The sequence below is a fragment of the Rhincodon typus genome, chromosome 25 (genome assembly GCF_021869965.1).
Source record: "Rhincodon typus isolate 14 chromosome 25, sRhiTyp1.1, whole genome shotgun sequence".
NCBI classification, from domain to species: Eukaryota; Metazoa; Chordata; class Chondrichthyes; order Orectolobiformes; family Rhincodontidae; genus Rhincodon; species Rhincodon typus.
Genome location: NC_063356.1, coordinates 21,044,587 through 21,071,205, shown reverse-complemented (window position 1 = coordinate 21,071,205; position 26,619 = coordinate 21,044,587). Strand labels below are relative to the sequence as shown.

The window sequence follows — 26,619 nt, the reverse complement described above, 5'->3', positions numbered from 1 at the left end:
TTTAATAAAGGAGCAGCATAATGTTCCTGCTTTTGTACTCAGTATCTCTATTTATGAAGTCCTGGATATCACAAAAATTGCTAACCATCCTCTCAATAAATCCAGACACCTTCAAAAATTGGGTACATGCACCCTCAGGTCTCTTGAGGGCGAGTAATATTAAAGTGAATACAAAAGTGTCTTTGGAATTTTAGGAGAGCCATTAACAAAGTGACATCACAGTACTTAGCTCTTCCCACTGCTCTGTGACTGTGTGCAAAAAGATATAGAGAGTGAGTCAGACGTTTTAAGAAAACTACTTTATTACAGCTGAATTGCAATAATACTGTACAGGTGTTTTCTGAATTACTGGATCATGTAGAGGATTGAAAAAGAATTGTCTATAATTTAACTTGGCAAAAGCTATAACTAAAACATTGTTTTGATCTTAATCAGCTGTTTAATTAGAACTTGACATATGGAAACTATATTAAAAAGAAATATAACTGTGGATTAAGATGATGTTTAATAACAATCACATTGGTTATGCATATTTTGTAAGGCAGACTGCAATTGTCAATAAACAAACTATACAAATAGACATTATTTGTGCTAACAAATCCCAGTCGTATCAAATAGTAATCTTTTAAAATAGATACTTCTGGAGTTAGCTAGTATCAGCTATTCATTTATTTCAAAAGAAACTTCCAACAAATTTTCTAAATATTTATTAAAAACCGCACATATATTTTACAAAATTTAAAGCATAAACCAAAAGCAAGTTGAGATGATTTGAAATACTTCTGACTGTAGCCCAAAATAAAGGACACGTTCATTTGAAAGCATATAGCAGAAATGACACGCTTTAAATCCTGCACCTCACACTTGAATGCCCTGTACAAAATTAGAGTTACACTAAAGTTGTACAATGCCATTGAAGAAGTATTTGATACATATTTTGCTTGTATTCACATTTAACAGAGATGTCAGTCAGTGAGCCTAGAAATCCAAACTAGTTTACCATGGATCGAAACTGTTTGATTTAAGAACTTGCCGGTCTTTGGCTGACACACACTGGCAAGTTTGGATAAGTGTGGCTTTACACTTCTCAAACCAAAAATCTTGAAGCAGTGTGGATGGGTTTAAGTTCTGAACACTGCTTTGGTACTAATGAAAACAAATCAAAACAATTAATAGCATTAATAGGTACCTCAACATTATAGAACAAATTGAAAAACATTGACATGTTTTAAAAGCAGACATTAGCAGGCCAAGCAGCATCAGAGGAGCAGGAAGGCTGAAGTTTTGGGCCTAGACCATTTCTGAAGAAGAGTCTAGGCCCAAAACATCAGCCTTCCTGCTCCTACAATGCTGCTTGGCCTGCTGTGTTCATCCAGCTCTGCACCTTGTTGGCTTTTTAGGTTGAATTTCAGCAATTTCCAGACAGCTCATCCAATTTAATCCAACCAGTCCATGCGGTATTAATTGCCAGACAGGCCTTCCCTCCTGTCGCCATCATTTTTAATTGAAATAGTAATTATCATAGGCCTCTGTTTCCTTCTCCCTCATAGGTTTGTCTAATGTCCCCTTAAATGCATTTATATTATTAGGGAGCAAGTTCTACATTCTCAACATTCTGTGTAAATTCATTCCTCCGGATTCCCTATTGGATTTCTTGGTGACTCTCTTCTAATGATGGCCTCTGATTATGGTCCTTCCCACAAGTGCAAACAATCTGTCCATATCCACTCTAGCAAAACCTTTCATCATTTTAAAGACCAGTCTCCCCTCAGCCTTCCGTTTACTGGAGGAAAAATGCCCTGCCTGTTAATACTTTCTTGATCGATATACCCATTCATTGCAGCTAGTGCCTCTACATCCTTTCTCACAATACGATGACCAAAGCATGCACAGTCTTTGAAGTGTGGCCTAACCAAAGTTGGTCACAGGTTTAGCATAACTTCCCAACTTTTCAATTCTAATGTCTACAAATAAAGCTGATTGTGTAGTTTGTTCGGTTAATGGTGAGGAGGCTGACAGCACTCAAAGTAAACAGATGATATCTTATTTTTTTACACAGACTTTTTTTGCCAATTAAAAAGTTTATAAAAACTCAATATCCACAAATTGTATTATGGTGTAAGAATGTAAATAAGACAAAACTCCAATTTTAAAGTTCTCCTTCACCATTATTGGTCTAAAGATGCATTAAGTACTGCTGCATGCAAACAATAGCTGATGGTTTCAGGCAATTTCACATTGTTTTGTCTTTAGTAACCTCGGTCATCCTTGTGGAAAAGGCTGAATAAAATGGCTGACTTCATTGATGACATCTAACTTTTACTCTTTGCACTCGTGACTGTGAACTTTATTGGACGACTCTTTGTGACCTGATGTTATTGTCCAATATGAAGCAATGGAATGTCAACTATTTTGAATCACCTCTGTTGACATCCAAACTATCTGATGAGTTCCTCTGTCGGAGCATGTTCTGGATCCTCTGAGGAAGACCGTTGCATCGGTTTTCTAATTTCCACTGAATTCCTTTTCACCTGTCCATTTAAAGCTGAGGTCTCCATTTCCTCAACTGAGTTTGCGTTAGAAGGACAGTTTGACAGTGAGCGATGGAGATTCTCTTTCCTACACTCATCGGCAGTTGTGTTACCTTTCTCCTCAGTCTTTCCCGATAACTTTACTCGTGCCTCCTGCTGTCCCCCTATTGATCCTCGATAGTTAGGCACAATGGGAGGCGTAGGCCGCTTATCTGTAACAAAAAGAGCAAACATTTTGAGGACAGCCACATGTGTAATGATATAAGATCGCTTCACTAAGCAGACTGTTTTTTTGACACCACCAGGTTATTTACAGATTGCAATAACATAGACTCTTTATTGTTCTATTTCTGCTTAAGCAGATAGATGGAGAAAGGTCTGTATTGACCAGAAATGCAGAAACTGAGTTGCTGCCTCGTAGGAGCAGAATGGGACCTTAGTCCATGCAATACGATAGGAAAAGACCCAGGAGCCTACAATACTGAACTATGCAAATGGCAGCAGTTGCTACATATGGCTGGTGTTGAAATGGTGTGTGTGTGTGTACATCTGCATGTACAGACACTAATCCCTGAACTGCTATTTACGTTTCATCAAAAGCAGGACCAAAAGGGAATTTCCTGCTACTCCCACACAAACAGATGGCTGCTCAGTACCAGTTTTATGAAATTTTAATGTCTGTTTATATTTTTGCAGTCCTGTTTTCTCAATGCTTAAATCGAATTTCTGTTACTTCGGCGATTACATGCCTTAACTCATCCTTCACTTTAAAGTGTATTGAAATATTCAGAGGCCCATTAATAGATTGTGATGAGCAGGTGTTCAATCACAATTAATATTCAAGGGAAATCTATCAATCGTTATATCCATTTCTGAGCCATGGCCAGTCACCTTGTCTTGGCTGCTTTTAATTTGTTTTTAACCTTTTGGAGAAGATGTACATCACCTTCTGATGTGTAAAACATCATTTCAAAAGAGTATTATTTAATTAGAAAGCATATAGCAATCTTGGAACAAAAACTACTTACTCTTGACAAAAGTAACAAAGTGCTGGGTAAGACATTGAAATAGGCTGGGATTTCTGGAGCTCAGGAAATCATTGCACCCATTTGTTATACGTGGTTCAGCTCTCGAGAAACTCAGTTTCTGCTATTTAGACCTGAATTTCGTAATAACATTTTGCAAACAGCTCAAGGGCACAAATTAAGGAGCCTGATACCTGTTGATCACCCAAACAACTATGGCGTAGCAGATCACAGTATGAAATTCAGAAATCTAATGATAAGTGTGACCTATTTCTCTGCCCTGTTGTTTCTGTATCCAGTTTTCAACTGTAGAAGTGTCAGTTTACCAGCTACTCAAATCTCGCTGCACTGCAGCATGCAAGAATTTCTCATAGTGATCCAGGGACAGGTTTGGACTTGTTATCAGCACATTACTTGTATCTTTAGTTTACTAACTGCCTGAGCAATGCTCCCTGTGAGCTGTGCAGCCTCCAGAAAACCCCACACGCATGCCGTCAGCCTCCACTGTAGGACACCCTCTGTTTTAACATAGCACACACAAAACTTAGATGTCCAGGCAGGAAAAACAAAAATCAGAGGAAACATTAGCAGTGAGTAAGTGAGATAAAAGTTCAGCAAGAGAGCACCAAGACTCAAGATGCTGTAGGCGGAGAAAGTAAGTAGCTAAAACATAGGTAAACTGTTTGGTCAATAGTACTAGCAGCTGCTTTAAAGTATGTCATTGTAAAGACGTGATGGGGTCCTTAAGATGTAAAATAAGCAAAAGTACAAATGTGTGATGATCCAGTTTCTTACTCCTAATGATTTCATGATCTTTAATGCGAGCAAAGTATAGTTCCAATCTCTTTGGCAATATTTTGGAATAGGGAAGTGGGGAGGAGTTATGGATGAGAAGCCCAGAAGTCTGTTCTGGATTACTGTGTCCAGTTCTGGTCGCTCTGTTATAGGAAGGATATTATTAAGCTGGAGAGGGGTCAGAAGAGATTTACCAGGATTTTGCCAGGAATGGAGGGTTTGAGTTACAAGGAGAGGCTGGAAAAGGCTGGGATACTTTTTACTGGAGGGTCAGAGATTGAGGGTTGATCTTATGGAGGTTTATAAAATCATCAGGGGTACAGATCAGGTGAATGGTAGATGTCCTTTCCCTATGGTGGGGGATTTCGAAAACTAGGCATCATATTTTTAAGGTGAGAGGAAAAAGATTTAAAAAGGACATGGGGGCAATTTTTTTTTAAAACATATGGAGTGGTTTTTGTGTGGAATGAAATTCCAGAATAAATAGTGGATGCGGGTACAGTTAGACCGTTTAAAAGACATTTAGGGAAGTACATGAATAAGAAATGTTTGGAGGGATATGGGCCGAATTCAGGCAGGTGGGACTAGTTTAGTTTAGGATTATGGTTGACATGGGCTGGTTGGACCGAAGGGTCTGTTTCCGTGCTTTGTGACTCAAAGTCCCTGCAGTTTGAACTACAGGACCTGTTTGCATTATTTGGTTCCACATTTCCGATCTGATGACCAGTCTGTGACAGAAAAGACAAATCAAGGGATGGTGTGACTAGATTTGGAGTGGGTGAAGCATGCAGCTGGTGATCAGTAAAGCGGACTGTCCCAAAGGGTTGGGGAAGCTGACAAACGGTGGGATAGGGGGAGGCGGAGGGTGGGCTGGAGGAGATCTCAGAGCAGACAGATCACAGTGGGGATGAGTGAGAGAGGTGTGTTTGAAGCTGACAGATGAGGCTCAGTAGGATAGCAATGGGTGAGGAAGAAGGTGCCAGGGAGTGGAGTGGGGCATGATTTAAACAATAAACTCTTCTGGCATAATTCAAAACAGTTGCTGGAGGTACAAATGATCATCTCAAACTTATCCACATGACCTCACATTCCCCAAATCCTGGTCGGCTAGACTGTCTTTGATTTAAAGTAGCAGGTCACTAGGTATATTAATGATTCAGAGGAGGGAACTAAATGTAACACATCAAAGTTTGGAGACAATGCAAAGCTGGGTAAGAGGGTGAACTGTGAGGAGGATGCAGGGAGGCTTCAGTGTAATTTGGACAAGTTGAGTGAGTGGGCAAATGCATGGCGAATGAAGTAAAATGTGAGGTAGCAAAAGAGGACAGCAGACTATCTGAATGGTGACAGATTGGGAAAGGGGGAAGTGCAACAAGACCTGGGTGTCCTTGTACAGCAGTCATTGAAAGTAAGCATGTAGGTGCAGCAGGCAGTGAAGGAAACAAATGGTGTGTTGCCCTTCAAAGCGAGAGGAATCAAGCACAGGAGCAGGGATGTCTTGCTGTGATCACACCTGGAGCATTGTTTGCAGTTTTGGACCTCTTATCTGTGGAAGGATATTCTGGCTATGGAGGGAGTGCAACAAAGGTTTACTAGACTGTTCCTGGGATGACAGGATTAACATATGAAGAAACAGAATCAGTAAGAATAATTTTCACTGAGTTTAGATGAAGGAGAGGACATATCATGGAAACTTATTAAATGCAAACAGGACTAGGCTAGGTAAATGCAGGAAAGATAACACAGTGTCGAGCTGGAGGAGCACAGCGGGCCAGGCAGCATCAGAGGAGCAGGAAAGCTGACATTTCGGGTTGAGACCCTTCTTCAGAAATGTAGGAACAGTGTTCTCAATGACAGGGGAATCCAGAACCATAGGTTATAGTCTAAGGATACGCAGTAATGTATTTAGGACTGAGATGAGGAGAAATGTCGTTAGCCAGAGAGAGTGGTGAGCCTGTGGAATTCTCCGTCACAAAAAGCAGTTGAGGCCAAAACATTGAATGGTTTCAATAACGAATTCGATACAGTTCGTTATTGGGACTAAAGGGATCAAAGGGAATGAGGAGAAATTGGGAACAGGGTCTGGAATTGGATGATCATATTGAATAGTGGAGCAGGCTCAAAGGGCTGAATGGCCTACTCTGCTCCTATTTTCTATGTTTCTATTTCACAGCTTGGTTTTGGTTGCAATAAATGTTTAGTGTACATGCGCTCACACACGCATGTGCAAAATGTTAGTCAATAAGATTACCGATGATGCACAGGATAGCTTTCTATTTATTTTCCTAGTTAGATTGACATATCTAATATATCCTTGGGCAAGGTTTGATGAGAGGTGGGGAATATGATGTAGAAAAATTTATCACACGTAATGTTTATAGATTAATTTTTTTTTAAAAATGAGAGGCATGATTAATGGGATTGGATTTTATAATTACTGAAGGCTGTCCGTGTTGCTTTGCACTTGCAATGCAACGTGCTGACTAATATTCCATTATTTGTCATAGGTGTTTCAGTTCTGAACACAATACAGCAGCTGTTAAAGTGGCACAAAGTAGGTTTTCATTCACTCAGTTTTTAATTGACTCACGAAAGGATAGAAAGAATCCTTTATTCACCGCTGAATGACTCAAACTTTACCCGCACTGTATTGAGTTATTTCTCTTGCATATATCTAAAGGCACAATAAGTCAGTGCTGATAGGTAACAATTAAATAGCAGCAGGAAATGACCAACTGAGCCCAACCACAAACTAGACAACTAATGCTTTAAAGGCATGCAACAAAATATTGTTTGTGATTCAACTGTCTTCACAGCCAACAACTTCCTGATCATTTTATTTATCATTATACCTCTAGCAACCTGTAATTAGCTTTCTTAAAAAAGTTTGACCTGTAAACATTACATCATATTCCTCCAGCTCTGTTCCAACCTGGCCTACAGAGATATTAGATATGCCAATCTAACAAGGAAGACAAATAGAAAGTAACCTGTGCATCATCGATAATCTTCTTAATATTTGCAGTTTGTACAGAACTTTAGTTAGGCCACATTTGGAATATTGTGGACAGTTCTGGTTGCCACACTACCATAAAAAGGTGGAGGCTTTGGAGATGGTACAGAAAGGGTTTATCAGGACGTAACCTGGTTTGGAGGGTATCAGCTATTAGGAGAGATTGGACAAACGTGGTTTGTTTTCACTTTAATGTTGAAGGATGAAGTTTATAAAATGATGAGAGGCAATGATAGAATGGAGAGTTGGAGTCATTTTCTCTAGGTAGATGTGCCAATTATGAGGAGACGTAAGTTTAAGGTAAAAGGAGGAAAGTTTAAAGAAGATGTGAAAGGCAAGTTTGTTTTTTTTTTACACAGAGAGTGGTAAGTACCTGAAATGAGCTGCCAGAGGTGCTCGTGGAGGTGGACATAATAGCAGCCTTTAAGAAGCCTCTTGCCAGATACACGAATAGGCAGGGAGTATGGACCATGTTGAGGCAAAAGGTTTTTAGTTTAGAAAGACATCATAAATCGGCAGAGTCTTGGTTGGCCCAAGGGCCTGTTCTTGTGCTATACTGTTTGTTCTTATTTCACATATGTATGTGTTAGCAGCCCACATTTATAGTGTAGCATCCACGTACAGTTTTGCAATTAATAGCATCAGTTTAAATGAGAGAGATATCTCTTCCGAAGGACAAAAGTGTAGCAGAGCTGGAACAGCAGCCATCGAGATGTAGTTGGATGAAAGTTGTTACAGAGTGGTTGGCCAGACAAATGGGGCAGATCTCCTGGCAGGTGTAGCTATAAGGAACAGCAGCTACATATTTCAAGGTCATTGACTGAAGGTGACCTAGCCCAGAATAATTGGTATGAATAAAAAAAAAAGTTTTGTAGTGGGGTTGAGCAACAGATTAACATTATGTGGATTGCAAGTAATGAGGCTATAAGGGTGGTTTTCTATGCAATGGTCTTTTCTTCCAAAAAAAGGGCAGGTGATAAATACAAGCAGCTAAAACAGGAAAAGAAATACTCACATTTAAAGAAATTTTTCCAGTCAATGGGAAATGTTTCATGTTGGGATAACTGTTGCTTTAGTCTATATGAAGATTTAAAATGGATATGAAATATTGATTAACTTTTGCTAAGGCCGGAGTGGAAAGAGAAGGAGTGTAAGTCCAAAATAAAATGATTGGGAATGCAAGGTAGACAAATGAAAGACTGTGGCCAAGTGAAAGAGCAGAGTGACAACCATCCTCCTGCTGACTGTTGCTATAGCAATATAGACAGTTTGGGATGCATGTATCCACAATAACGATAACAGCCTGGAGTTTCTGAAAGCTTGCACTGGCTCATCCACAGATGATTGACAGAAACCCTAGACAAATGGCTAAACACCAAAGCCCACTGGGAGTCACTCTGTCAAATTTCCTCTCCACCTTGATTATGTTTTTGGACAGGAATCATAGATTCATGAACTCATAGAATCTCTACAGTGTGGAAACAGGCCCTTTGGCCCAACAAGTCCACAACAACTCTCAGAGCATCCCACCCAAACCTGTCCTCCTATAACCCACCTAATCTACACATCCCTGAACACTACAGGCAATTTAGCATGGCCAATCCACCTAACCTGCACATCTTTGGACTGTGGGAGGAAACTGGAGCACCTGGAGGAAACCCATACAGACATGGGGAGAATGTACAAACTCCACACAGACAGTCACCCGAGGCTGGAATCGAACCCGGGTTCCTCGCACTGTGAGGCAGCAGTGCTAACCACTGAGTCACCGTGCCACCCTAGTGCTGACTCTAGTCTCAGCTTTATAAACCAATTATAAATTTTAGACACAGCTTTTTGTTGAAGAATAAAGGTAATGAAAGTGACATAAAATTTCTGGGTCTATATTTTCTGAAGTAAACTTTCAAATAAATATTCCAATTTGAAAAAAAATACAAAGTTTGGTACTGGGTCCACTGCTTTTTATCATTTAAATAAAATGATTTGGATGTGAATAAAGGAGGTATGGTTAGTAAGTTTGCAGATGACACCAAAATTGGTGGTGTAGTGGACAGCGAAGAAGGTTACCTCAGAGTACAATGGGACCTTGATCAAATGGGTCAGGGAGTGGCAGATGGAGTTTAATCTAAGTAAATCTGGGGTGCTACATTTTGGTAGGGTAAATCAGGGCAGGACTTATACACCTAATGGTAAGGTCCTGGGGATTGTTGCCAAACAAAGAGACCTTGGAGTGCAGGTCTATAGTTCCTTGAAAGTGAAGTTGCAAGTAGACAGGGCAAGGCGTTTGGTATGCTTGTATTTATTGGTCAGCGCATTGAACATGGGAGTTAGGAGGTCATGTTGCAGCTGTACAAGACATTAGTTAGGCCATTTTTGGAATACTGCATTCAATTCTGGTCTCCCTGCTATAGGAAGGATATTGTTAATTGAAGAGGTTCAGAAAAGATTCACAAGGATGTTGCCAGGATTGGAGTGTTTGGGCTATAGGGAGAGGCTGGATAGGCTGGGGCTATTTTCCCTGGAGTGTCAGAGGCTGAGAGGTGACCATATAGAAGTTTACAAAAACATGAAGGGCATGGATAGGGTGAATAGTCAAGGTCTTTTTCCTCAGAGTAGAGGAGTACAAAACTAGAGGGCATTGGTTTAAGGTGAGAGGGCAAGGATATAAAAGGGATCTAAGGGGCAACTCTTTCACGCAGAGAATGGTCCATGTATAGAATGAGCTGTCAGAGGAGGTGGTGGAGGCTGGTACAATTACAGCATTTAAAAGGCTTCTGGATGAGTATATGAATAGGAAGGGTTTAAAAGGGATATGGGCCAAATGCTGGCAAATAGGACTAGATTAATTTAGGATACCTGCTGGCATTGGACGAGTTGGACCGAAGGGTTTTTTTTCATGCTGTACAGCTCTATGACTCTAAAAGGTGACATTTTGTCTCAAGAACATAATTAACCTCAATGTTGCTAAGTTACCTCCTGGTCCAATTGGACGCATTAGCCTGTTCATCTGAACATTCCAGTGCTTAACATGTGAACTTGCTTGTCGCAATTTCTTCTGTGCAGCCTGTAAAAAACAAAGGGGAGAAAATTGTCACCAAATAAATGCTGCACGGTCTGTATTAATGAACAATTGGAAACCTGTCACGTGTTAGTACCTGCACAGGATCTCAGCAATATATAATTTTTCTTTGCTGAGATATATTTTTCATTCTGTAATTGTGTGGAGAGAAGAAACTAATCAATATTTCATTAAAAGTGCAAGCATTCAAGTCAATTCTATGGATTATTATGGCACAGCGGTAGTGTCCCCACTTCTGAGCCAGCAGGTTCAGGATCAAGTCTCACCCACTCCAGTGATGTGTAATAGTATCTCTGAATGGGCTGATTAGCTTATATCTACAAGTAAATTTTGCTGCACTACATTCACTAAGTTAAACAATGAGGCCAATTGTAATGGCATAAAACGTGCTAATAACGTAAAGACATTTTAAAGTTCTTCAATTAAGGAGAGTGAGTCCATTCAGTCTTAACATGAATCCTAGTTTACTCTGCAAAACAACGAACTAAGAAGTTACATATGAAAGCAGCGACAACTGAGGACTTAGCACTATCATGTCTGCCAATGAAAACCAGCTGCACTTTCCAGCACCTGGCCCATGTTAAGTGATTGTAACAATGTCAGCCAGGTAGACTTCATAGAATGAGTTCTCTGATTGGACCAGATTAACAGCTCCAATCAGGGAGCCCTGGCTGACAGACAAGAGCAGGAGTGTCAGACATCCTGTTCATTCTGACAGCTGGCTCTGAGGGAGCTGGATCAGCGTCAAGAACTCTCCACGTGTAAATAAAGGATGATTTGGTGACAGCATACCGGCCTCTATGGAGTTATTTCAGCCTGTATGTGGCTTTGAAAGTTACAGGTGCTGCTCCAGGAACCTCTGAAATGAGTTGAGCATTTCGGCCTCCATTACCAAAGAAGGCAATGAATTCTAGACCTTCAACCTCTGGTTGCAAGTTTTTCCTTCATGTCCTCTCTAATCCTTCCATTAATCATCTTAAATTTGTGCTCAACAAGGGGAAACAGGTCTTTCCTGTCTAGACCATCCAGGCCTCATTATTTTCCCCTCCTCACTTCAGTCACCCACAGCTTCCTCTGTTCTAAAGAAAACAATCACAGCTCATCCAATCTGTCATCGTCACTAATTCTTAAGCTCTGGCAACATTCTTGTAACTGTCCCTACTTTTACCAGAGCAATTATGTCCTTCTTTTAATGCAGTGAGCAGAACTGTACTCACAATTACAACTTTGGCCTAACCAGCATTTTATACAGGTATAGCATTAAATCCAATAAAGGAAAGCATCCCATATACACCTCTCCTACCACCTTCAACGACCTGTGGACATGCACATGAAGGTCTCTCACTTTCTCTACCTCTCAATATCCTCTTTATTGTGCATTCTCTTGTTTTGTTAAAAAGATGCAGCAGGATAAAGAACATTTGGAAAGTTGAGCGGAAAAATGGCAGAGGGAGTTGAATCCAGACAATTGTAAGGTGATGCATTTTGGGAGGTCTAATACAAAAGGGAGTGGCCGGACCCTTAAGAGCATTGATATCAGGAGTATCTTGGGGTGCAAGTCCATAGCTCCCTGAAAATGGCAACATGAGTGAGTGGATAAGGTGGTAAAGAAGGCACACAGCATGCTTGCTTTCACCGATTGGGGCACTGAGTATAAAAGCTGGCAAATCATGTTGTTACTGTATAGAACTTCAGTTTGGCTGCATTTGGACTATGCTGTGCAGTTCTGGTTGCTACACTATAGAAGGGATATGGATACTTTGGAAAGAGTGCAAAAGAGGTATTCCAGAATTTTGTCTGGATTGGACTGTATTAACAATAAGGAGAAGTTGGATAAATTTGGACTTTTTCCGCTAGAACATCAGAGGCTGACAGGCGACTGGATAGAAGCATATAAAATTATGAGAAGCATGGATAGGGTGATTGTTGGAGTCTGTTTCCCAGGAGGCAAACACTTAAGGTGACAGGGGGCAAGTTTAAAGGAGATGTGCAGGGCAAGTTTTTTTTTATAGAGGGTGGTTGTTGCCTGGAATATGCTGCCATGGGAGGTAGCAGAAGCAGATATGATAACAACTTGTAAGAGGCATTTAGACAGACACATGAACAGCAAGGAGTAGAGGGATATGGACCATGTGTAGGCAATTGGGGTTAGTTTAGAATGACATCATGGTAAGTGCGGACATGGTGGGCCAAAGGGCCTGTTCCTGTGCTGAACTGTACTATACTCACCTTGTCAACTCACAATAAGCTCAAGACAAGACCTGTACAAAAGCAAAAACCTACAGTGCTGGAAAGTTGAAGCAAATGCATAAAATGTTGAGAGCATTGAGCAAGTCTTGCAGCATCTGTAGAGAGGCAGAAAAGTTAGTAGTTCCAGTCAATAACCTTTCATCATTTCCAGTGGGGTTCAAAAGATACACACCTGAAGAGAATAAAAGTTGCAGAGCTATGGGCAAAGGGCAGGGGAGCAAGATGAACTAATTTATTTTTGCTGGAGGCCAGCACAGGGACAATGGGCCAAATTGCCTCTCTCTGTGCTGTAAACCATTCTATAATTTTATCATAGCCTATCGACTACTATTCATTAAAAGACCACTGTCTTGCACAGTGATCTCCACTATGCCTTCTTAAAACTTGTTTGGATTTCATTCTCCATCCCTATCACAACTGTTCTAATGCTGCAGCCTCCCACACCAGTGTATCAGAGATGTGTTCTTTCTTCCCCAACTGAGGAGTACACCCCCAACTGCTTTTGGCAGGGCTGTTAACCACAAATCCTGCACTTGTGCTCTCACCTCTTCCCCTCCCAAACAGAACCATGTTAGGGTTCATTAGTTCCCACTTTCCCACCCCACCAGCTGCTGTATTCAATGGATTATTTTCCACCATATCCCTCATCTCCCCTCTCAGCATTCTAGAAGGGCCCGTTCCCTCTATGATACCCTGGTCCACTCCTCAGTCACCCCCTAACACCTTGTCCTTTCCTACTTTTTTATGCAAGTGGACAAAATGTAACTTATATGTCTTCATCAAAACTCCAAACACTCCTCTCGAGAGAAGTAGTGATTTGCATGAAATTTCTTTTAGTCTGGTCTACTGCATTGATTACCATTAATGTGGTCTCCCTGCATGCAGAATAGATTGACCACTTTGCAGAACAGCTCTGTTGTGTTTGCAGGCAGGTCCCAAACTTTCACTTCTTGTCATCTCAATTCTTCACCCTGCTCTCACTGACATCTTTATCCTTGGCCAGCTCCATAATTCCAGCAAATCTCACGTAAGCTTGAAGAATAATGCCCCTCTTTTGATTAGGCACTTTACAGCTCTTTGGACTCAACACAGAGTTTCAGACCATAATCTCAGGGACTATTTTGTTTCCTTTTCTCTGCAGGTTTCAGCTTTTTCTTAACTTTTTGCTTGCTGTCAGCAGCACACCTGCTCTAGATGCATCTTTCGTTTCTTAGTTTCTATTCTTGCCCCATCACTATTTCCTTTGGTCCTCAGAGACGAACCCTTTTGTTATTAAATCTTTCCTATCACCCTTCACCGTCCTTCAGTCTTTGTCCACCCAGCCCTTCAGTAAAACCAGAATATTGCGAATGCTGGAAAACCTGAAACAAGAATTGAAAATGCTGGAGATTCTCAGCAGGTCTGGTAGCATCTATGGAGACAGAAACAAAGTTAACGTTGTGCCCAGTCCTAAAGCAGCATTACATGAGACTCAAAATTTTAACTGCTTCTTTGTCCACAGATGCTGTCAAACCTGCTGAGTTTTTTATTTTACTGTTTTGATTCCACCCAAACCCTTGCTCAAAACTATTACTTGCGTCCATTTGGTTCTTTTAGATGAAAGGTTACAGATCTGAAACATTAACTTGGCTTCTTTCCACAGATGCTGCCATAACCTGTTGAGTATTTCCAACATTTTCTGTGTTTTTTTTCTAAGATGTGATTTTCTCAGCAGTATTGTTCCCATCTTATGGTTGTGCAATTTACCTTCTAAGTGTTGCTTGCTGTTACTTTTAAGGCTTTTGAACTTTTGATAAATATGGTTGCACCTTGGACGTTGAATGCTTTGACTCAGTTATTTGAAAGCAGCAGCCCACAGGAAGCAGATGCAGTCAACTGTAACACTTTTAGGAGTTTCAAAGCGATCACTATAAAGCCCCAATAAACTCTTAAAGAAGGTATCACCTTCAACCAGTGTGATGTTACCTTAAACTTAAACCGTATAGGATGGGTTGGAAATGATATTATAATGTGAATGCCATTCCCAACCCTCTGTCACTCATCTTGAGGTGTGGGTTAACAGAGATTGATATTTCAGGTCAATGTCTTATCATCAGAAATGACGAAGGATCATCAACTTGAAATATTAATTCTGCTCCTCACTCCACTAATAGTCCACAGACCTTAAACCAGGCACATTAGCTGCCGTAAAGATACCACATGCTAGAAGTCACGTTGTCCACATGTTCAAATTATTCTCTGCTTCTGACACTCTTCTCCTTTAGTAAAATCACAATTAAGACAACCTCACGTGGTGTAGCATTTTAGAACTTCATGATAAGCTTTAACAACAACATTAACAACACTGAATTTACAAAAATAGCCAAATTGCTACTCTCTATTTTACAATAAAAGTCTTTTTCTTTCTGAAACAAAAAGCACATCATCAAATTTCTTGGTACTCCGCGTGCTGGTCCATCAACACAGAAAGCATAGTGTGAGTCAATAAAACATGTCTTCTATCTGACATTTCTATAAGGCAGAGAGGAAGGGCAGACAGCAACCTTAGCGGAAACAAGGCTCTGAAACCACCTTTGATACAAAGAGGTCAAGGCTGAAGCAGTACTACCCCACATCAAAAGAATGGCTTTCATTGCCTGTTCTAGACAGGAGCTCTGTATCACGGCAGTCTGTATAAATGTCAACAAGCCATGATAGCTCTGTGGGGAATGGATATTCAGTATCAGTTCACCCTTTATTTATATGAAAATAAATACATATTGAGTACCATTCCATGTAATATGAATAAACAGAATCTCAGGCCTTGTTCTAAGGAGGAGGTTTGAGGACAACCTAAAATTTCCTGAAGTAATTATACTATATTAACAACGTTGCTGCCATTAGGTGGCAAATCTTTTTCGTTTATAGTCATGCCATTTATGGTAGATAGTCTTTTTGCCAAAAAATTAATAAATTTACTCTCTCTGTTTTTAGGCACCAAATTCCCATTCCTGTACAAGCTGTACAATAAATTGATCAGCTCACAATATTGGGTCAATTGTCCCTTTGAGCAACAAAAGCCTTCTTTCACATTTTGAAAAGAACCAGAAGGTTATGATCAAGTGGCTACCTGAAGTTTCTCTCAAGTGTCCCTGCATCATGATTTGACCAATGTGTAAATAGGTGTGGAAACTAATGCAAACTATTTATTTGAAAACGGTAAAAGCTGGGAACATTTTGCAGGTCAGGCAGCATCTGTGAACAGAGAAATAGAGTTAAAGGTGCTAATACTTGTGTGCAAATTGCAGAGGGAACGGGGGAGTGGGCTGTGGGGAGTAGGTGGTGATGTGGAGCAAGGAAATTACAAAAGAAGTTGGAGCAAACACAGAAATGCCTGAGAAACTGAGCAGGTCTGGCAGCACCTATGGAGAGAAAACAAGAATTATCTTTTTGGGTCCGATATGACTCTTCTTCAGAACTTGCATTCTGGAGACCTTAGCCAAAGAATCTTCGGAAAGGTCCTTGGAAATCAAACTGTGGGAGGGGGGGGGGGGGGAGGGAGGAGAAAATCAGCATTCAAAGCTTGGGTGGGTAACGGGGGCGGGGAGGGGGTGAAGAAATGGGAGAGGGGGGGAGGTTGGCCATGGTTGCACATTGGAGAATCTAGCACATGATGTGGGTTGTGTTGCAGTTGGCTTTGAGGGGGGTTGGGGAAGAGAAATTGTCAATGTTGGGGGCCTGGGGAAGGGAGAGATTATGAGGTACAGTAGGCAGGGCCAACACTTTCTTGACTGGTGGGTTGGGGAAGCTTTCTGTTCCCCATGGCCCACAAGGAGTGTTATAACAAGGCACCTGAGGGGCAACTTTTTCACACAGCGGGTGGTGAGTATATGGAATGAGCTGCCAGAGGAAGCGGTGGAGGCTGGTACAGTTACAACATTTAAAAGACGTTTGGACAGGTACATGAATAGGAAAGGTTTAGAGGGATATGGACCGAATGCGGGCAAATAGGACTAGTTTGGGAAACCTAGTCAGCATGGACAAGTTGGACTGGAGGGTCTGTTTCTGAGCTGCATGACTCTATGACTTCTGATGGATACTTCCACCTCACTTTGAATGCCAAGTTTCCCAGCTTCTGGGAACTATGTGTAGAAATTAATTTTAAATCAGGCACCAAATTAAAATATGTAAATGAAGCAAATACCTTTCCACAGTGGAATACTTAAGACATCACTAAACTCACCACCATAAAAACACAATGGATGTATATTGGATGGATTAAGGGTGACATTATAATGCGAACACCATTCACAACCCTCTGTCACTCATCCTGATGTTTGGATTAATAGAGGTTGATATCTTAAGTCAATGTCTTATCATCAGAACTGATGAATAACAATCAACTTGAAATATTAATTCTGTTCCTTACTCTATAGATACTGCTTGACCTGTTGAATATTTTCCAAGTCTCTATGTTTATATTAGATTTTCACACATATATCAACTATAATTGTTGCTTCTTAAATGATGAGTAATCTCAGAATAATATACTTTAATAATACAGTCCCAGTACCTAATTCTTTTCTAACAAAGGCAGTACAATCTTTTGTCATGGATTTTGATTTTATAATCTGGATTCTAATGACTTTATTTGACATTTTCAGATATAGCCAAACCAACAGGATTATAGAACATTCCTACCGGATTTGTCTACTTCATGAATTCTGTAACTAACACAATGCAGGCTGAAAATTACTTATGGCTCACATTTGGACTTCTCAGAATCAAAAGCATCATAATTATAGTAAATTTTAATGTGATTTGAAATAAATAGATTGATCCCTCCATTAAGTTTGCAGAAATAGGAACTTGGGCTGAACATATTAAGCAGTGTTGTAATAAACATTGCTTCAAATAATTTCTAACCTCTATATTTATGTGAGCAATAAACCCACTTCATCTAATGTTCAGTATGTATTGCTTCCAGTTATGATCTTACATTGTAAAATGCTGTGATTTAGTGATTAGATCAGTCCCTAGTGTATTAGCTTCTTCCTAATCTTAGAGTTGTTATTTTACTGCTGATATAGTTTGCTGTGTTGGTTAGTGTATACACTTACCACCACATCCTGGTCTGCTCGCTGTCTGTTGACCCGCACTTCCTCCAGCTGTTTTTGTGCTTCCTCTAGAATCTTGGACTTGTTTTCCATTTCTTGCCTTAACTCCTGTTTTTCTCTCTGCGTTTTTCTAATTAGCTCCTCCTGCTCTTCCTTTAGCTGCATCAGTGCTTTCATTTTGTCTTCCTCCTCAGACAACAATCTAAAAGCAAAACAAATGGATTAGTTATTAATTAACTAACGTGAATTAGTTATTTTCACTTCGAAAATCCATTTTCTTATTGCATTGATACACACAAAATTTGTCAACACTTTTTTCCCCGAACTGGATTGCTCTTTGAAACAACTGATGCACAGTTGATGATATGTGGACTCTTGCTTTGCTCTTCTATGACATCATCTTCCTTCACAGTGATGTGGAGATACCGGTGTTGGACTGGGGTGGACAAGGTCAAAAATCACATGAAACCTGGTCATGGTCCAACCTGCTATAACCTGGTGTTGTGTGATTTTTTACTTGCTTCGCAGTGTAATCTTCCCAGAGTTTATCAGACAGATAAATCAATGTGCAATTGACTGCTTTAGCATTGAAATAAGAAAATTGAACAGTGACAATGTTGTTGTAGAAGTAATTTGGAAATTCTCTGTGAAGTTCGTTAATGTCTGGGATTAATTGACTCAACATAGACCAGAATCAGTATTGTACAGCTCCTCATTGCTTCAACAAACTCAGCCATTGGAGAAGATTTACCCCCAGTATCTACCTGACTCAGTGACAGTTCTGCAATTCCTTGGTTAAAGTAGGAGGGTAGTTTTGTTTGATTGACCTTCTGCTAGTTCCCATGACCAGGTGACGCAACAAGTTATTACAAAAGAGATTACCAGTTCAGTATACGGTCGAGTTATTACAAAACTTGTCTTTCAGTGAGTTTCATGCTTCAAATGTACTTAAAGGGCCCCTTAAAGTGAGGATAACATACCTTGCCTGCATAATGAGGCAGTAGCCTTACAACCAGTTTCAGCATATAGGATTATTAGGAACAGGTGTGCGACATTCAACTCCTTGAACCAACTCTGTCATTCAATTATATTCTGGTTAATCTACACCTCAAAATCATTTACCCTTATCCCTACATGACAGAGGGGGAATTTTAATTAGCAGTAGTTCCCATTATTGCCCACATGTTAATAAAAGGATTTGAGAGACCAACTGTAGAGAGACAATTAGATTCTGCCTATGAATTTGAGTTGGAAGGTACTGTTTCACTGTATTCCACAAGTATCTGTGTTGGGACCTCAACTTTTCATGACTTTGAGAGCCAAATACACAAGTTCATGAAAAACATTAAGATTGTTTATACAGTAAGTGTTGTAGATTGAGAAATAAAATTAAAAAGACATTAATAACAAGTGAGTGGGCAAAACTAAGGTGGATTTCAATGCTGGCAAAGTTAGATACAAGACTTTTCTTGCAAATAGTTAAAAGCAAAGAACAATAGGGCTGAAGAAATTTATGGGTCCACATGCACAGATCATTAAAACGTAGCAGTCTGCTGCAAAAACAAATCAAAAAAGCTTAAAGGATTGTTAGCCTTTATAATTAATGGCTAGAATATAAGGGGCAGGTTCATCTCGAAGTTTGATGGATCTGATCAAGAACCTGATCCAAACTGGAAATTTCCCAGTGTTTCCATTGCCTGTGGAAAGTGGCAGCATGACTGAGGTACATGACAGCAGCAGACAAGTAAAGAAACAAACAAAATCCTCTGATTTTGCCACTAACATTCTCCTTTTTCATGGTAACAGGAATTAAATTGGGAGCTCAGCAAGTAGGTGAAGGAGATCCCAAAGACCTAACAATGAACTACCTCACAGATGGTATTCCCCATTGATGCACCACAGTTCATCACTGTCCTTCCAGCTCTAGTTCACTATTAAACATATTTGTATTTTCTTCATACCTGGTCTGTGCGTATCTCTTTGCTTCCTCCTCTTGCCGAGCAGTTACCTCAGCACAAAGAGCTTCCTCAAGGAGTTTCTGCATATCCTCCAGTTCACGAATCCGTTTTTTCTGGCGATCTGCCTCTGCCTCCTTCAATACCATCTCTGCTTCCATGCTGGCTCGAGCCTGAGGAGAACAGCGGTTACCAAATGAGAATGCAAACAATGCCGATCAGGAGCCTTTAACCTGAATTATAGCTTGACTTCTCCATTCAAACTATAGAAGGCCATGACAATTGGATTAGACAACAGTCTGGTCTCCAGTCTTGCCTATCTGATGAAGTGAAAATCTTCACTGTCCACTGACTGTAAGGGTCCTTTGTGGACAATCTCAATCCAGTTCCTATAGGGCACTTGCTTAATAGCACAAAAGCATCGCTCTTTAATTGAGAGGCAAAATGGTTGATGTAGCAAATACAAAAGTATCACTTGGGTATCTTTGAGACTGGGCATGATGGAATGAATTTTATTTGAAAGAATAGAAGAATTACCTCACCTCACACAAAACCATGTGAAATCCTTAACTTTTCATGGGAGAAAAATAATATTCCTTATTGTAAAAACTGTGTCAATTTACTTTTCTTTATGTTGGACTGTGGACTGTTTTAAAACCAAGGACTGTAAAAAGAATTGACAGGTGACTGGAACTCAATATGAGTTGGGTTTACACTGTCGATTTGCAAGCAATGGAGAAGGTGATGGCACAGCACCAAGGAGTGTATACAAAGTGAGATTCGCCCAGCAACAGAGCACTGATTGGTTGTGCAGTTGTGACCAGTCTGGATACCAGAGGTCAGAGATCATCAGCCTGATGACAACTCTCTGATTGGTTCCTGCACAGTTGAGTAGTGGTGTGTTTGTGAATGGTACAGAGTGAGATGGTCTCCAGACTGAGAGAAACAGGTTGTGTCTTTAAGTCCCTGTGGTAAACATAACTGAAGCCTGAAGAAAGCCAGTTATTTTCTCCCACCAGTTGCTGTAAGCTGTTGCCATTAACCAGTAAGAAAGAGACTTTGTAATTCTGTACCAATCACCCTGTGCCAGCTGTGAAGTAAAAGAATCCAATCGGAAGATTACAGAACAGAAGATCTTGGAAATAAAAAGAACATCTCATCAAGTCCAATGAACTGGTGCTATTGAACTGTGCTTCCCCAGTGTTTTTTTCCCTTCACCCATAACACCATTTTATTTGTATGCCTGTACATGTGAGTAGAGACTTTAAAAGAGGGTTAGAGTCTTAACTAATAAGGTTATATATTGATAGTTCTTAGCTTTGTTTACCTGTGGCTAAAACACACTTATTTGTCATAAACAGTGGTTCTTGTTAAGTACTAACACATGATCTGTGTTTTCTGCTAACCTGATTCCATTGGATAGGTAAAATGAAACAAAGAACTGTGGATGTTGAAATCTGAAACAAAAACAGAAATTGCTGGAGAAGCTCAGCAGGTCTGGCAGCATCTATGGAGAAAAAGCTGTGCTCATGTGGAGTCCACAGACCCTTCTTCAGAACATCTGTTCTGAAGTGAACTCAGCTTTTTCTCACAAATGCTGCCACACCTGCTGAGTTTCTCCAGCCATTGCTGTTTTTGTTCCATCAGGCAGATAAATTGGGGATAATTTGAGCATTTGATTAGATCATTAACTGTTATGGTGACCCAGAAAGCAGTGGGGCTCGACAATCTGAGTTCTTTGTCAAGTGGATTGTAACATTAAAATGGGAAATAAAATGGGAACGATCCAAGAATATAAGTGCGCGCCATCAGAAAAATAACCATAACAAACGTAACTGAACTAAAATAACCATTCTCATTCTGCTTAGCAAATGACTGACTAGGATCCACATCGTTGGTGATAAGTAATGGATTTGATTATCAGCTTTCTCCCTTCCCCCTGCCCCAAACACATTCTCTGATGCATTGTCTATCATCGATAGTTTCCACAGTTACCTATCCATCACCCTCATCTCATCCATTGGCCTCTGACCTGTTCAGCTTGTCGAAGTTGTATTTCCAAAGCCCTCTGCATCTCCTCATGCTGCTGCTTTCTTCGCTGTTCTTCTTCCTTTAGAAGTGTTTCTGCCTGACGCTGGGCCTGGGAAGAAGGAGGGGAAAATAATCAAACAGTTTATGACAATACAATAGCTTCCATGATTTAAGATGAAATGAAGTATTCTTTTTATTTTGAACTCAAGGTTATCACGTGGCACTAGTATTCATAATGGAGCCATGCCTTGACCAATGCGACCGCATTTCGGGTTAGGGTTAACTTTCAGAGGTTCTGCAGTTCTACCTTTGACCATAAGTTAGGGTCAGGCTTAGAGATGCTAAAGGAGGAAGAGAGAATTAAATAGATAAAGGTATTGGCTTTTGGGCCAGAAGAGTCATTTCAGCCTTTCAGCAAATTGTTTCATTGCTCCAATGGAGACCCAAGGTGAGCCCTGCCAGAGTTTTAGACGTTATGCAATGTTTGTCAAAGATGACACGGAAATGGGAGTTCACTGTGTTGAAAGTTATATGTTTAACTTTATACAATTTCTGCAATTCTGCGAATGGCTTTAGTTATATAAGTTTCAAAATATTATTAACTGAAAACAGCATTCATTGCCTACCCCCTCACCACTCACCCACGTCAACTTTCTCTCTCACTCTCAGTTTTTCTGAGGTCCAAGCTTGTGAATGACATAACTCCTTCAAACACATTCATGTGCGAATCCTGATCATGTTGTCAGGTTGTCCATTCATGGACCTCATCCGATGCCCATATGTGCACACTTCCAGCAGGATCCTTGATGAGGGTCCTAAACCGGTCTTCCTTCCTCTAAACCTGGAATCCTTTGGCCATTTGTAGCACTTGTCAGAAGACCAACTCATTCAGCACTGACCCGGTAAGTGAACCAAAAGTACCCTGGTCACTCACTGAATAATCTCACTGAACCTGTGGGAAACTGTCAAAAAAAAGCTACTTGGGCACCTCAAAGTTAATATTTATTCTGAGAGACAAAAGGAAGAAAATGTCCAAAATGTTCTTAATTAAGGCATGAAGGGATATACTATTGTCATCTTGCTACCCATTCATTTGTACCTGTAATGGAATTAGCTATACTACCACATATGGAAGACACTATTTTTACCAGTTAAAATGATTTGAAAAGTCTTTCAAGGGCCCTTCTGGGGCTTGCAGTTGAGAAATAGTTGGAATAAATGCTGTCACTGATTCAGGTACTGTCACAGGGATTTATAGGACAGGATTATTTGGATGGCAATGTTTCCCATCCCACTAACTGAAGACTGAAGGGGACTCACTATCACAGCTGTCCCATAGCCATTTAATACACTGGAGTGTTAATGGGCTGGAACCAGGACTCATTACACTAACTTGATCAATAATCACCTTACTGTGGCTTCATCTTACCACATGATTCTACAGATCGAACAAGTTTATGGGTTGCTGCATCACTTCCTGTGATGATATACACTGTATCATTAGAAGGTTACACAGTTAAAATTAACCCCTTTTACATCTCTCTGTAGTCCACCCAGAGACCAATTCTGACCCATTTATACTATGTCTTCCTCCAGGACTCCAACTTCCATTTCATTTCACAGCAATAACTGATGCAGCAGGTTCACAAGATTATCTGCTACTTTGGGGGAGATTCAAGATCTGATTCATGCCTGTGGAATCGGCAGAAGACTCCGTTTCGGCAGAAGAGTTGTCATTTGGATTTGTCAATTGATTCAGAATCTGTGATCTGTTCTAGTGCATAGTTGACTGCTTCTGTGTGCTAAATATTGTACATCTCACTGTACCATTTTCTGTTTGGGTGAGGTAGGGCTGTGCACGTTGTGTCTGTTCAACTATTTGTCCACAGTAAGCTTTGCCTCGAGTCAGGGGTGATGGCCTAGCGGTATTATCGCTGGACTGTTAATCCAGAGACCCAGATCACATTCTGGGGACCCAGATTCGAATCCCGCCACATGGTGGAATTTGAATTCAATAAAACATCTGGAATTAAGAATCTAATGATGACCATGAATCCATTGTTGATTGTCGGAAAAACCCATCTGGTTCACTAATGTCCTTTAGGGAAGGAAATTGCCATCCTTACTTGGTCTGGCCTACATATGACTCCAGACCCAGAGCAATGTGGGTGACTATGAACTGCCCTCTGGGCAATTGGATGGGCAATAAATGCTGCCTGGCCAGCGACTCCCACATCCCATTAATGAATGAAAAAAAGAAGCTGAGCTGCCTTTTCCTGGTTGGAGTTCATAGAATCCCTACAGTGTGGAAACAGGCCATTCAGCCCAACAAGTCCATACTAACTCTTCAAAGAGTCTCCTACCCAGACTCACCCCTCTTACCTATCCCTGTATTTCCCATGGCTAACCTACTTAACCTACACATCCCTGACACTATGGGTAATTTAGCCAATCCACCTAACCTGCACATCTTTCGACTGAGAGGGGAAACCGGAGCACTCGGAGGAAACTCATGCAGACACTGGGAGAATGTGCGAACTCCACACAGACAGTCGCCCGAAGGTGGAATCGAACCAGAGCCCAGTGCTCTGAGGCACCAGTGCCAACCACTGAGCCATTGTGGTAGTTTGACTATTTTGCAACATTTGCCATTGGTCCTCTTGCTGTTTAACTTGCTAATGAGACATTATGAAATAACCTTTGATGTTACAGGTCCCTCCAGGTCTCTCATTCTAATCCATTATACTACACTAACCATTATTACCTCTTTTAGTAGTTCCAGTTCCTGCAGTTTTCTTTCCTTCTCCTCTTGGAGCTGTTTGAGTCTCTGAAGTTCTTCCTCCTTTGCTGCTTTCTGTTTCTCCCGAAGTGCTCGCTGATCATGCCTTTTCTGTTTCAAATCCTTGTGCAAAGATTTCTTCCCCTCTGCCTGTAACCGGATTGCTGTCTGAATGGCTGAAGGCAAACACCAGAAAGGAAACAAAATGGCATTTAGGCAGGTCCTTAAAATTCAAAACAAAACACAAAGATACCAAATCATTGTCCTCAGTCTTTTCCCATTTTCTCCACTTTTGCACATGTGGCAGTAAGGAGATAACTCCACAGCCAAGCCAGATGTTGTCTTCACCTGATTTTCACACAGGGCTTCTTGCTAATCATCAACATCAATGAAGAATTAGAAACTTGGCCAAATCTGTTCTGCTTCCTGACCTAGGGGACTGAGTATGATGTTTTCCCAGATATAAGCAAGTAAAAGGTACTGAAAGGATGCCTACACTGTTGCAATCGCACACTGGAATGAGTGTTTTGAGAAGAGGGACATGTTGTTAAAAATACAGCTGAAAATTAAAAACCCTTTACACTTCATTTTGGAATTAAACGGTATCAGATAACAGTGGATCTGTCAATTGGCAGAGGGTTTCCAGTTTCCACGTTCTGGGCTATTGGTAACTGCTGATAGCTCTTGACAAAATTATTCAAATACAATCTTTACATTCTAAGGTGAACTTACAAACAACTCATTTTCAATCAATCCTTTTACCTGTCGTCCATTCCTGCCGCTGCTTTGTGTCTGATGCACTCATCTCATAAGTTCTTGATGGTGTCTTGACGCAGAACATGCATCTCTTCCCATCTCGGTCAGATAAAATCTTAACAATAAATACATTAAGCATAATACATATTTGAACTACAAGCTGAAGCAGAATTTTCTATAAATTATGAAAAGAGTTGAATTAGCTTATTTTGTAGAGCTTCTGACCCACAGAACAATTGCAAATGATTCACTGGATAATTGTGTTTACCTCCACACAACAGTTCCTGTCCAGAGCGATACTGCCTTTCTTTTCTTTCCGGTCTTCACTCACATAGTAACAGAGGATACTTGGCTTCAGGATGAACCATCGCTCAGTCCAGTTGCGCCTCAACTGGCCCTTCTTCCATAAGTAACCCTGGCACAGCACAAGGAAACAGATCAGAAATAATACCATTAACAACTATTGTCCAAACTGAACTAAATATGATTGAAGGCAAGGTGAAACAAATATATCAGCAGAAAGAAAAGAATCCTGCTGACTACGTTATGTATTGAGGTGGCACAGTGGCTAGCACTGCTGCCTCATGGTGCCAGGGACCCAGGTTCGATTCCACCCTCGGGCAACTGTCTGTGTGGAGTTTGCACATTATCCCCGTGTCTGCGTGGGTTTCCTCTGGGTGGTCCGGTTTCCTCCCACAGTCCAGGTTAGATGGATTGGCCGTGCTAAATTGCCCATAGTGTCCAGGAATGTGCAGGCTAGATAGATTAGAAAATGTGGGCTTACATGGATAGGATGGCGGGGTAGGTAGGTCTGGGTGGGATGCTCTTCGGGGGTCAGTGCAGACTTGACGAGTCGAATGGCTCGAGGCTGGGAGGTGGCTCTGGAATCACTTCAAAGTCTACGCTGGGCAGAAAGACCGCCACAATGGGCTGAGAGACCGCCATGCTGGGCCAAAGACCAACACGCGAGGCTGGGGGATGCCTTGCTGGGTGTGCGCTGAGGCCAGGCATCTGAGGCCACACTGAGCCAAGAAGAAAGAAGACAGAAGAACAGAAACCACACAAGAGAGAAAGAAAAAGAAACGGACGGAGTGGATGAGCTCCGGCTGAAGTGTCCTACTCTGCCGCCATCTTGAAGTGTATGGAGGAAGGTGTGTGCAAAAGAAGACACAGACTTGCCGCAAAGAGATATAGAGAGGCTAAATGAGAGGACAGCAAGATGGTAAATGGAATATAACGGAGATTATTTGATGACCCTTTTCTGATGAAGGGTCTAGGCCCGAAACGTCAGCCTCTCTGCTCCTATGAT

The 26,619-nt window shown here is 40.9% G+C and overlaps 1 protein-coding gene across 2 annotated transcripts in view; it reads right to left on the bottom strand.

Annotated features, from left to right (window-relative positions):
- Positions 1-280: 280 nt before the first annotated feature.
- def6a (DEF6 guanine nucleotide exchange factor a) overlaps positions 281-26,619 on the bottom strand; it is a 131,310-nt gene continuing 104,971 nt past the window's right edge. The window contains exons 5-12 of one of the 2 annotated variants that reach the window (XM_048611952.1): positions 25,579-25,725; positions 25,317-25,425; positions 24,540-24,730; positions 21,777-21,884; positions 19,751-19,917; positions 17,793-17,991; positions 10,338-10,428; positions 281-2,743 (exon numbers count right to left, since the gene is read on the bottom strand). In XM_048611952.1, the coding sequence (XP_048467909.1) occupies positions 2,439-2,743; positions 10,338-10,428; positions 17,793-17,991; positions 19,751-19,917; positions 21,777-21,884; positions 24,540-24,730; positions 25,317-25,425; positions 25,579-25,725 (1,317 nt within the window). In that variant the 3' untranslated portion in view covers positions 281-2,438. The remainder of the gene's footprint in view (positions 2,744-10,337; positions 10,429-17,792; positions 17,992-19,750; positions 19,918-21,776; positions 21,885-24,539; positions 24,731-25,316; positions 25,426-25,578; positions 25,726-26,619) is intronic. The other variant, XM_048611953.1, reaches the window with a different exon arrangement.